Below are 13,096 nucleotides of genomic sequence, written 5' to 3'. Positions count from 1 at the left end.
AACGTGCCACACAGCGATCACAGCAGAGTTCACTGCCAACATTTGCCCTTAAAAAATACGTTACATTTTGAACTCTTTTGGAGGAGGATGTTTTTGGGTGGATTCTAGAGAACAACCGCATATCGGAAAAGCTACCAACAAACACATATATGCGAATACGTGAAAACGTGTGGAAGTGAAAAGCCACAAACATTTTCACATTTTCTCAGGCATGCACGATGACTACTACTGCTGGTGGTGGTGGTCGGCTCTGCCATTCCACTTAAATGTCAAATTATTTTGGGCGTATCATATGAAACCAACAACTAGTCCGTACACACTTTCATACAAATTTTGGCGAGTAACTAATGGACAGAGATACCGACAAACCTATGCACGTTTAGACAAATGGGTGGACACATTGATGCTTTCGTGCTTAACAAAATTTCAAATGTATGAACTAACAACAAACATTGTCTGTATACCGATTCAACGGTGTGTGTCTGTGTGTGTGTGCACGTGTGTTTGATATGTGGCTAAAATATTGTATAGCACCACCAGCATCGCCGTAAGGTACTAGGTGATTTAGAATGTATTTCAAACTGCAGATCTGATACAGTTCAACATTCAACAATATCAAAACTACAATGACAACAACGACAACAACAGTAACTAACACCAACACGCCAAACACAAACAATTTATGTACGGAAGTACCGCAGCGTCAAATCCTGATAATTTTTTCATCATCACAAATGGCGTTGTCGTCGTCAGTGTTATTCAAGCGAATTGCTGCATGTCATTCGTTCAAATACAGTGGTGTAAATAATTTTCATTTAGTTTTTTTTTTGGAAATTTAACATGGAATTGAAATAAACAGGAAGGTATCCTTCAGAAGCCTGAATTCAAGAACTACCTCAGGACTTTTTATTAGAACTAGTCGGTGATAAAGACCCTGGACTAAACTTTGGACCCTTTTCCAACCGAACTGGCTGTAATTTAGTATTTGGGGTTCTCATTGTATAACACTTGTCCGTACCAAATTAATATTGACCCAAGTTTCTGGGTATCCCCCAAATAACTATACTCCCCCAGTATTCGGTATTTTGGGGATTATGGATACGTTTTTCAGCCGAATTGACTATAATTTTGTATTTTTGGTTCTCATTGTATAGCACATATCTGTACCAAAAATGATTCCTCAGAGGACAATTGTCATCCACACATCAATTAGGCTTCCAGAGGGTCTCCAGGTCATGTACTATGCTGAAAATGGATCTACTATTCTCACAACAATTGATCTTCATATCCATGGGAATAGTAACATTATCATGCCCCACTTGTAAGGGTCTATCACTACATAACGAGCAAAATTCCCTCTCGTTACCGGTCGTTTCATTGAAAATGGTCGGGAGCCAAGAAACACTTATATAAAGAAAAATACAAGAGAACTGTGTACAGTTTTAACGGGTCGTACCGACCAGTTTCACCGACCCCCTACGGTACAGAGTATTATATCCTTGAGTATATGTTCATAACATGCAAAAGGCAACGAGATTGGCCCATAGACACTATTTGACTCTTGAGTAGACAATTAAAGCAGATACAACCAGTGCGCGGAGCAGTATAGTCGGACGGAGCCGACCATATGATACCCTACACAATTTTCACGAAAAACTAACATTCTGTGGATCTATATTCTGAACTTGGGCAATATTTCGCGATTTTTGAACCATCTGGACCAACTAGAGGCCGACAATTATTACTAAAGTTCAGTACAGCCCTTCTAATTACTTGTCCAGATTCCCTTCCCTTGTATTGTGATCTTCTTATTACCATTGGAGCCTATAGATCGACTTGAAAAAACACAAAAAATTAAGTTTTCGGTCCACTTCATCACAATCTAATCTATGTAAAATTCGGTCAATATTGGGTCATAATTGCGGCCTCTAGAGCGACCAAAAAAACCGATAAAAATTAAGTATTTGGTCCATTTCATCCCCTAGATATTAACCGATCATTACAAAATATAATGGACAGACGGACGGACACACATGTCTAGATCGACTAAGCTAGTCGAGATATGACGATCGGTATACTTAAAGGTGGGTCTAGGACCAATATTTCACGGAGTTACAAACACTTGGGGCTGCACAAAGCTATAATACTCTGACAACATAGTTGTGTAGGGTATAAAAATTTGGTTTTCATCCCCCTCAGAAATTTTCATCGACCAGACTATGAGCTCGATAGCATAGCATTATTCGAAAAAGATATGTTTCTGTAATCACGTTACCTTCCGAAATAATTGTCATAGGATACCAAAATTATATTTACGCAATCAGGAAAAACCAATATTGCCCGCCGAATTGCTTAACATTAGGTCCTTACAAAAATTGTCTATACATATGTCCAGTGTTGGGGCAACGTCTATACGATACTTTCTGACATTGTAATGATTTTGGGCCCGGTTTCTTGCCGAACTGATTACACTTGGATATATTAGATTCTTGAATCTCCATTCCGAATTAGGTATACAATAGTAATGGTATTAAATAAATAACGCCATTTATTAAGATACATGGTCGGATGTTGTTGGTGGTCTGCCCTTAGTAATTACTTACTTACTTAGCTGGCTTGTTACAGAATGGTTGTTTCATAAGTCGAGCTTAAAAAAGATTTCCAAGCGCGTCGGTCTTGTGCGCAAGTCCACCAATTTGGAAGACCACGTTCCAAGATGTTGTTTTCTACTTGGTCTTTCCATCTAATTCGTGGTCTTCCCCTTCTACGGGAACCATCAGTAGGCTCATTTTTATATGCCTTTTGAGCTGGGGCATTTTCATTCATCCGCACAACATGGCCTAGCCATTGGTTCATTCGACGTAGATCTTTCGGATAATTTTTCTCTCAAACACCCCAAGAGCTGCCTCATCGGCTTGCGCACGTACCCATGCTTCTGATCCATATAATAGCACGGGTAGTATCAGCGTCTTGAAAAGTGTGAGTTTCGGGAGGTGGCCTTGTTTCTAAACTGCTTACTTAGGCCATAGTAGCATCTGTTGGCCATCACAATCCTTCTCCGAATTTCAAAACTGATGTCATTCGTTTTATTTATGGCGGTACCAAGGTATATAAAGTCTTTAACTACCTTGAAGCTGTAGTTCTCAAGTTCCACAGTTGGTCCGTCTACTGGACGTCTTGCGCGTTGATACCATCAGCTTGGTCTTCTCGCCGTTTACTGCCAGACCCACTTTGGCAGACTCCTTTTCAATTTGTTCAAAGGCGGCTGTTACCGCTCGCAATGTTCGACCCATTATATCGATATCATCGGCGTAGGCGAGTAACATGTGTTGTTTGGTGTACAGAGTACCATTTCTGTTCACTTTTGCGTCTCGTATGACCTTTTCCAGCAGGATGTTAAAAAGATCCCTAGGTAATTAACATCAGCAAAATGACTACCACCAGCAGGTTTACAGAACCATATCCTCTTTATACAAATTTACCTAACCAAATTTTCATGTTTCCTATAACCCTCTTCGATGCCTACAATTAATATATATTAATAAATATATATATATATATATAATTTTCTACACATAGAATTAAATTGTTACCCCTAGAATTAGACCCACTGTAAAGCTAACAACGTATAAAATTTCCGAATTCACCTACTGCATACACATATGCAATCATAGTTCATTTGTAATATTACAAAAACAAAAAGAAAACTTCTCTAAGTTTCAAGTTTCATTTTGCATTGTTTCCCCTTCATTTACTATAAAAAATTACAGCCACACACACACACACGTACACTTTCCGTTTTGCACTTGATACATCATTCGTAGTCAAGTAACTATAGTTGGGAAAACTTTTAACCATAACTCGTTGGCCATAGTGCTGCTAGAGTAGCATGAAGAACCAAACAAAAATATGTATCATAAAGGAGATTTTAAACAAGTCAACAAGCTGCTTGTCGAAGTTCTCTGTTTATGTCATTTACGCAGCACAAAACAAAAAGTTTAGCATGGATACTTTGGGCCAACTACTGTTTCTGCCACTGCCACTACTACAACTACCAACACTACACAACGATAAGTAATGCAGTAAAGTTAGTTAGTAGCCGACTTCGCGGACCATAACATCAATTTTTGCTTGATTGTTATAAATTTGATGTGTGCTGTGAAATTTGTGAGAGGAGTAAAGGATGAAATTATTGTGCTTCAAAATCTAGTTAGGTTTTTGTTGTTGGTAATGGAATGGGCAAATGTTCTGGCTGTAATGAAATATATAAATATTTAAGTGATTTATTTAAAGGGTAACCCACCCATTCTCGGTTTGAAGAAACATATTTTTTATTTTGTATTTAATATGAACCTAAAATTTCTCAAGATTGTCTCATAAAAATTTCAATTGAAAATCTCACCAATTCCTGAAGATATAGCGGATTTATTGTGTCAGCATCAAGCGACGACAAGAGTACTTCCAAATATTATACGTGTTATTTCTCGAATGGCGGGCTCGACACCTCCAAAAAAATTAATCAAATATGTTCCAAATGTAAACACGTTATTCTGGACCTACATATCTAGCATATGAACTAGTAAACCAATCCATAAAGATCTTCCACTTTTTCCCAACTTATTTGTTGCTCGAAAATATACGATTTTCTAAAAAATAATTCTCTTAAGGTCGCCTTAAATTCTTTATAGAAATAGCTTTCAAAGTAATGAACTAGATGAACGTCCTGAATATATCGACTCATAAAATTTACACATCTTAAACATTTTAATGAATTTAAATGTGGTTGCTAAATGGCGCCCAACGTAACAGTTTTCACTTCGTTGTATATGAAGAGTTATAAAATATATTTGTAGAGGCCTGGATCATGCTGCCACAATGTTTTTGGTAATATGTTTTCTAATCATCAGATCGAAAAAAAATATCAAATGTATGTCGGTAGTGGATTGTGTTTTCGTATAACTGATTAATTCGACACCTCCGAAGAATAGTATGCTAAGTCTGAAAAGAGAGTTTTTCAGTAGAAGCTTTCAAAGTATGGAAGTTTCTTGAATCTTACATGCCATGCTAAGTAAATTGTTGCTTATAACTTTGGTTTGGACTGCCCGATGATTACCAAAATTTCAGAGAATTTAAAAAAAAAAATATGGACTAATCTCGACTAGCTGAGTCGATCTAGACATGTGTGTCCGTCCGTCCGTCCATTATAATTTGTAAACACGATACAGGCCACAGTTATGGACAAATCTTCACGAAATTTTGCATGTAGGATGGGTTCTGGCCAATGAAGACCCCTATTGTTTTTGGAAAAGATCGGTTAATATTTAGGGGATGAAATAGACCAAAAATTTTATTTTTGTCGGTTTTTCTGGTCGCTCCAGAGGCCGCTATTATGGCCCAAACACCGCGAATTTTTGCATGGAGTAGGGGATCGGACAAAAGAATAGGCATGCTTGTGTTGATAAAGATCGGTCAATATTTATCGGGTCAAATGAAACCTGGCTTTTGTGTGGAAAATGACAAAATGTGTATTCTATGGCGTATATATTTACTCCTGATGGACATAGACCCGAGAAGTTGATAGTATATCCAAGAGGAGTGGTTTACCTTTAAATTGATACCAATTTCATTGTCGCGTGTACTCTGATGTGGGAGGTCCTTACGTATTCATATATTATTTAGTAACCCATTGCCACACAAGAGGGCGGAAATATAGCGCTAATCGCTTTGAAATTTTCCACGAGGATCCACGCCTATAATTTTCGGTGATGATCAGATAATAATATTGGGATGCAGTGACCCGGAAACTTAATTTTTTGTGTTTTTCATGAGTCGATTTAGAAGCCACTATTGAAAGCCGAACATCACAACACAACCCACGGTGAAGGGGATTTGAATATTAGTAATATTTGTAGACGGCTAGTCGGTCAAGGAGGGTGCAAATATCGCGAAATATTGTCCAAGATCAGAATATCGAACCATAGAAAATTAGATTTTCGTGGAAGTTGTGTAGGGTATCATATTGTCGGCCCCTTCCGACTATACTGCTCCGCTCACTTTTTTTAACAAATGTATATGTTGTTGCAAAATGGTGCCCAACATAACACACAATAATTTCATCGAAAGAAGAAATTTCTTTCTATAGAGTCCCACAAAAAAAAAAAACAAAAAAATCAAAAACATAAATTCTTCCTTTAGCTCGTCCAGGAAAGACTCCCTTCAGCTCGTCTGAAAAACATTCACTTTAGCTTGTATATAATCGTCTATAAACAATTCCCTTTAGCTCGTCTATAAAGACTCCCTTCAGCTCGTCTATAAAGACTCCCATCAGCTCGTCTATAAAGACTCCCTTCAGGACGACTCCCTTCAGCTCGTCTAGTAAAGACTCCCTTCAGCTCGTCTAGTAAAGACTCCCTTCAGCTCGTCTAGTAAAGACTCCCTTCAGCTCGTCTAGTAAAGACTCCCTTCAGCTCGTCTAGTAAAGACTTCCTTCACATCGGCTATAAATATACCGTCCAGCTGACTAAAGGCTCTCTTCACAAGCTCTAGATCAACATTCACCGTAACTGTTGTTCCGACATCATCTTCAGCTCGTATAAAGACTCCCTTTAGCTCCAGTCTCTAGTAAAGACGCCCTTCAGATCGTCTAGTAAAGACTCCCTTCAGCTCGTCTAGAAAAGAAGCCTTTCAGCTCGTCTAGTAAAGACCGCCATTAAGCTCGTCTCGTAAAGGCCGCCCTTCAGCTCGTCTGGTAAAGACTCCCTTAAGCTCGTCTAGTAAAGTCCGCCCTTCAGCTCGTCTAAAGAAAGACTGCCTTCCGTTCGTCTATAAAGACTTCCATCAGCTCCGTCCAGCTGACATAAAGGCTCCTTCACAAGCTCTAGTTAGTCAGATGCACTTCACACCGTTTGATTGAAAGAAAACTTTGTGCAGATTCTCAGATGTTAAATAACATTCACCGTAACTGTTGTTCCGACCTCATTTACGACGATGTAAGGTCCAATGACCATAACGATGCTTCTCAAAAATAATTCCTGGGTTTTCGGAGCTACAGATGGTATGCAATCACAGTGAGGTTTCCATTGATTTTTGAAATGTTGAAAGCATTTATTGAAAGCATTATGAAATTTCGTTCGTCGTCACATTGCGGTACCCCAAATTTCGTAGATAATAAGATTTTAGAAAACTCTCTGTACTCTGGAGGTTACAAAACTTTCTTAAAAGCAATTATCGGTATATGTATATGTACGAAAATTCAATTATTAAAACCGGTTTAAAGGGAATTATTTTCAACAATTTCTAATCACTTTGTTAAATTTAACCCACTTTATAAAATGGCGCCCAACGTGAGGTAACATTTCCTCATAAGAAACACACTTTCTTTTTGATTATCTACAATACATCATTTGGCTTAAAAAATTCACCAAGATATGTCAATTTAACCCAACTGAATGGAATTAACATTTTTTTTGTTTGTATTAATCTGCCAAAACGATTTTATTACCCGCCATCGCCACATATAAAATGTGTCTACCAAATTGGATGTTATCCTTCTTCAATATAAATACATATAACTTTTCCCATAAATTATAAAGCACCGTTATATAAGGAAACTAAGCCACAAAAATAACCAATAACACCAACACACACACTCGTTAAAACAAACTGTAAAAAATGCTATCGAATCGAAATGAATGAAGGAATGAATGGACGCCTGAAGAATGAGTCGAGGGCCGGACCAGAAGAACAATGCTTAACAGCTGAAAATTCAATGACGTAAATCCCATAAAGATTACAACCCAAAATAACAAAACAAAACGTAACAAAACTCATTCCCATTGTGTTGAACTGTGTTCGAATAAAAGTGGCTAAACATTAATGTAACCTGTCAAATCCGTTTCGCGTGTGGATAATCATGACGTCGTCATCGATTGTATCATTTAAATGGAAAAGTTTTCAAAAACGGATTCCATAATCCAAAAAGAACAACAACAGACGAACAGAAAAAAAAACGGGTTATGAAGGCGGCTTACACAACTATGTTGTGAGGGCATTATATCTTTGGGCCACACAAAGCTATAACGCCGCGAAGTATTGATCTTAGGCCCCATCCTTTAGTATGCACATTATACATTTATGGGTCAATCATCACGAAATTTAGCAAATACATCAGTTTTCGGCCAACGAAGACTCCTAATGATCGGTTCATATTTCGGGTTGAAATTGGCCAAAACTTTATTTTTGTCTGCTTTTCTGGTCGCTATGAAGGCCACAATTATGACCCGAACATCACGAAAAAGTAATCGGATTAAGAAACTAACATTTTTTTATGATAATCGGTAATTATTTACCGGGTCAAATTGTCCCAAACTTTTGTGTGAAAACCGGTAAAATTTACATTCCTGAAGGATTTAGTCCGAAGTAGTTATCGATATATCCAAGAGAAGTGGTTGATCGTTATATTGAGAAGTTATATTTAAATATTTAAGGGGGTCTACGTATTCCCATATTGTTAAGTATTGCCATTTACACACTAGAGGGCGTTAATATTGCACTAATCACTATAATATAATATTTATAGGTGGTGATCTTATTATTATTAGGGGATAAAATGGACCGACAGATAGGGACGATGCAAATACAAATTCTAGTAGTACTCTTATTTGGTTTAATATTATCAGAATACATCTCTGCAGAAATGAAAGTACAGTGGAAGTTGTTTATGGCGTCGTATGATCCGCCTCGTCCGACAATGCTACTCCGCTCACTGGATTAATATAAATTCGCAGTGAATTTAGTAGCCTAATACATTTTCAGCTTCCTTGTCGATTTTGACGATGTCATTACCCTAAGACGACTTGAGATACACCTTAATTGATGTATCTACAGGCTCGACAAATATTTTAGTCCGTCGATGAATGCGAAAGCACGAAGCGGACAAAAATCCTTGAGTAAGTGTTAATTCTTTGAAGAGCGAGAATAAAAAGAAGTCATTGATAAGGTTGCTAGTTTAAGCCCCACGCTTCGTGTTCTCTTGTGCGTTTCAGGTGTTCATTAAATATATGATGATGAACGAAAAATCCAAGGAACTTCAATATTTTGTGGCACAATTACCTTTTCGGATGATCTTCGTTTTTGAGAAATCGTCAATCGTCAGTCCACCATTTTGGTATGCAATTTTGGCAATTTTCAACCGTCTTGGCTGTAATGAAGAATTCGGAGATCTGAAGAATTTGGAGATCTGACTTTTTATCAAAAATGAGTACACTTTTATGGATAACCCTCATAAATGGTAATCCCATTTATTCGGAATTTTATGGTTTTTTGCCACGTTTTTAACCCAATTGGCTATAATTTCATACTTTGTGTTATATTTGGATTATCCCCTCATAGCATTTTTTTAAAATTTGGGGTCCAAAATTGGCTATAATTTAGTATTTCAAATTCTCATTGGATAGAAAATCTTCCTACGAAAAGTTATCAACGCTGGTCAACTTTTTAGGATAGAACAATATAACGGCAACCTTTATTATTCGGTATAGTGGGGATTATGAGCGCATTTTTAGTCAACACAACACATGTTCCTACTCCAAATTTCAATCAAATAGGCTGTAATTTGCTATTTTGGTTTCTCATAATTGTATCAACACATCTATGCACTTTTGAGAATTTTGGACACCTTTTTCAATTTTTTATTCTCATTGGCTGTCAAATCTCACCAACAACCAGTAAGGAAAGTAGTAAAGTCGGACAGGGCCGACTATATGATACCCTTCACCAATGTCGGACAGGGCCCACTATATGATACCCTTCACCACTTTGGGTATATTCTACATATGTATCCTAACAGACGACGCGTTTTTGTTATATATATATATATATCTGAACCGATTTCAGGGAAACTTGCCAGAGACTAATTTATATTACATCAGTACATTGTGTCAATCGGCCTATCTATGGATCTTTTCACGATGCTTAGCAACATTATTCTAAACTTAATTCATTACCCTATACCAAAATGCGTGCAAATCGGAAGATATATATGGTCTTTGGGGCACCAATTACCTTAAATCGGACGAAGATATATATGGGAGCTATATCTAAATCTCAACCGATTCTCACGAAACTTGGCACACATCATTTTCGGCTTTATTCATTACTCTATGCCAAATTTCGTGCAAATCAAAAGATATCCAGGGACTTTAGTGGACTATTTACCTGAAATCGGGCGATGCTATATATGGGAGCTACATCGAAATCTGAATCGATTTTCACGGAACTTTGCACACATCATTCTAGACCTTATTCATTATCGTGTGCCAAATTTCGTGCAAATCGAAAGATATATATGGTCTTTGGTGCACCAATTACCTTAAATCGGACGAAGATATATATGGGAACTATATCTAAATCTGAACGACTTTTCCCAATTTCAATAGGGTTCGTCCTTGGGGCAAACCAATGCGCTGTGCCACATTTCATCCAATTCGGATCATAAATGCGACCTGTACTTTGTTTACAATTTAACATGGACAGACAGACTGACGGACGAACGGACGGACATGTATAAATCGACTCAGAAAGTGATTCTATGCATATTCTCAAAAGGAACCATGGTTCTATCTCGATTATTTTGGCCTGTTACAAACATATGCACAAAGACATAATACCCTGTACCACAGTGTGGTGAAGAGTATAAAAAATATAAATATTGATGTCCATGTTATTACAGCCCAAATATAACGGTTATCACATATTTTGAGAATTTCAATAATTGTTCACGTATTTTCGGTATGACATATCAAGGTCATAAATGAGTTTGTTCCTAGGAGCCCGCCATTAATTTTATGCCCTCCTCATGATGTAGGATATAAAAATCTCGGCCGGGCCGAACTTGGCGTCGTTGTTACCTGTTTCCAGTTAAAAGTGTTATTATTCTCTTAGACCAATAATGTTAAAAAATATATTTGAATCTTGTCGGAACTTCTTTCTTAAATAGACAATTTTCAGCTGACTTTGTTCTGCAATGGGTCGTTTATACGAAAGTACCACCACATCGCTTGGTGTATGGAATTTCCATTGACCAATATATCAATGTTCTTCAGGTACTTCCTTTCAAAATGTTATGTTGAGTTTTTGAAAGAGGCTCATTGTAGACTTTCAACCTTTGAAACCCGGAATAACTTAAAAAGTGTTTCGTCAGTTAAATTTTAGGCTAGGACCATCAAAAATCTAACATGGGTGGGGTTCGTCATGGGGAGGAGGATGCGATTAATTCAAAAATCGAAAAATTTTAATTTTTTTGCACGTATAAAAAAAGGGTATGGCGTTTTGGGAGGTATAACAAGCTCCACTACTTAATGTGAATTAGCCATATTAAATTTTAATCCAATTACGTGGAAACTATTAACAGCAACTTCGAAAGATATCAACAAATTTATGAAGAACTTAAAATTTCTCAAAATTTCTTAATTTCCTGCCGGTGTATAATCCCTCAATTTATGGAATTACTAATCCGCATTGCAGATCCTCTGTGGATATATACACATGAATAAGTTTCGACTTATATTTCACTTTATTAATAGTTAAGGAGATAACATTTGATTCAGAATCCAGTATGACATTCCCATTTCATTATCCAACAAATATATGTGATTATTAGCCATTGAACTGGAAATTCGTTTATTTTGTAAATTTCTAAAATACAATTTTAATTAAAAACTACATTTCAAAAAATTAAAACCTAAGCAAAAAGAGAGTTTAATTCAGATAACATCAGGTAAAATAATTAAAGAAAAAACGACAACTAAGAAAATGCCACAAAAAACTGACAACTGCTGCTGCTGCACTACGCTACACATTAATACGATTTAGCGGATGTAGGCAATATTAAGACAATTAAAATTTTATTACATGAAATGTGTTCTTTTTTCTCTCTCTCCTTTTTTCCACCTTTTTTTCCTTCAACCATCTCTTCGCGATTACAAATGGCGTATATGCGTGTATCTGTGTGCGCCGCCTGGAATGCCATTAATGTGGAAACGGAAATGTGCTTTCATACGATTGACTGAACAACGATGACGACGACGCCGATTTGTTTTTATTAGGTATATGGAGGAACGTGCTTTAACTGGCGGTAATACATCCCGGAAGCCCTCAACAAACTCCGCTAAACACAAACCCAATGTCGGTTATCGGCTTGGGAAACGTAAAGCTTTATTTGAAAAGCGAAAACGTATCAGTGATTACGCTCTAGTCATGGGCATGTTTGGAATTGTTGTGATGGTTATCGAGAATGAATTAAGCAGCGCTGGTGTTTACACAAAGGTAAGTGTTGAATTTTTTTTATATATAACCCCCCAAAAGAAGGAGTAAATTCACTTTCGAAGAGAAAATAAAATATGTTTAGATTTAATGGAAAAAGTTCAAAGTAATAAAATTAAATTGTTAGGAAAGTTTAATTTCATTAAATTCTCGTCAATAAAATTAGAAAAAGGGTAGGGGTTAGAGACATGGAAATATTCTGAATGCGAAGGAATTTCTAGACTAGGTCTGCCAACGATTTTGTTTGCAATCAAATCAAATATTTAGGGCAAATGTTATAAAACAGAAAAAAAATGTATTACGACCAAAGCGAATTAACACAGAGCATACAAGTTGTAACATGACTAATAGACGGGTTCTCAAAAATGAGGAAATATTGTAGGTCATTTTAATACTCAAATTTTTCAAGATTTTCAATGGGCTGGTAAATCAATACCAATGCTTGTTAAGGTTTGTAACTTTGCACATATATATTTGAAGATTTAAAAGAGAAGAAAAATAATTTACAAAAAATGTTTGTTATTGCTTTGTTGTTGTTTTTTGTAATTAAAGAAAAGTCCTTATTTTTGATGGCGGGCATGATAACTCCTCACTGGAACATCGGAATCCGAAAATTCCAACGGTGTTAGAAAGAGTACATATCTGGCTCTCGTACGAACTAGGATTATTGACTTCGCTCTAAACATAAAAAAATGGCGGACCTTTGAAAACATATTTTTTGGAAAATCGCCAATTTTTGACCAAAAACCAAGTTAAAAATAAGGAAGATCTTCAC

At 36.7% G+C, this 13,096-nt stretch overlaps 1 protein-coding gene across 2 annotated transcripts in view; it reads left to right on the top strand.

Moving 5' to 3' along the window:
• Positions 1-13,096, top strand: part of LOC133322509 (small conductance calcium-activated potassium channel protein) — a 182,557-nt gene that overhangs the window by 11,965 nt on the left and 157,496 nt on the right. For both annotated transcript variants that reach the window (XM_061531497.1, XM_061531496.1), the window contains exon 2: positions 12,105-12,324. In XM_061531497.1, the coding sequence (XP_061387481.1) occupies positions 12,105-12,324 (220 nt within the window). The remainder of the gene's footprint in view (positions 1-12,104; positions 12,325-13,096) is intronic.

This window comes from Musca vetustissima, unplaced genomic scaffold, assembly GCF_032173495.1.
Source record: "Musca vetustissima isolate MV318-11 ecotype Yass unplaced genomic scaffold, APGP_CSIRO_Mvet_v1 utg4944, whole genome shotgun sequence".
NCBI lineage: Eukaryota > Metazoa > Arthropoda > Insecta > Diptera > Muscidae > Musca > Musca vetustissima.
Note: the sequence above shows the minus strand (reverse complement) of the source record. Positions and strands in the feature narration are given on the sequence as shown.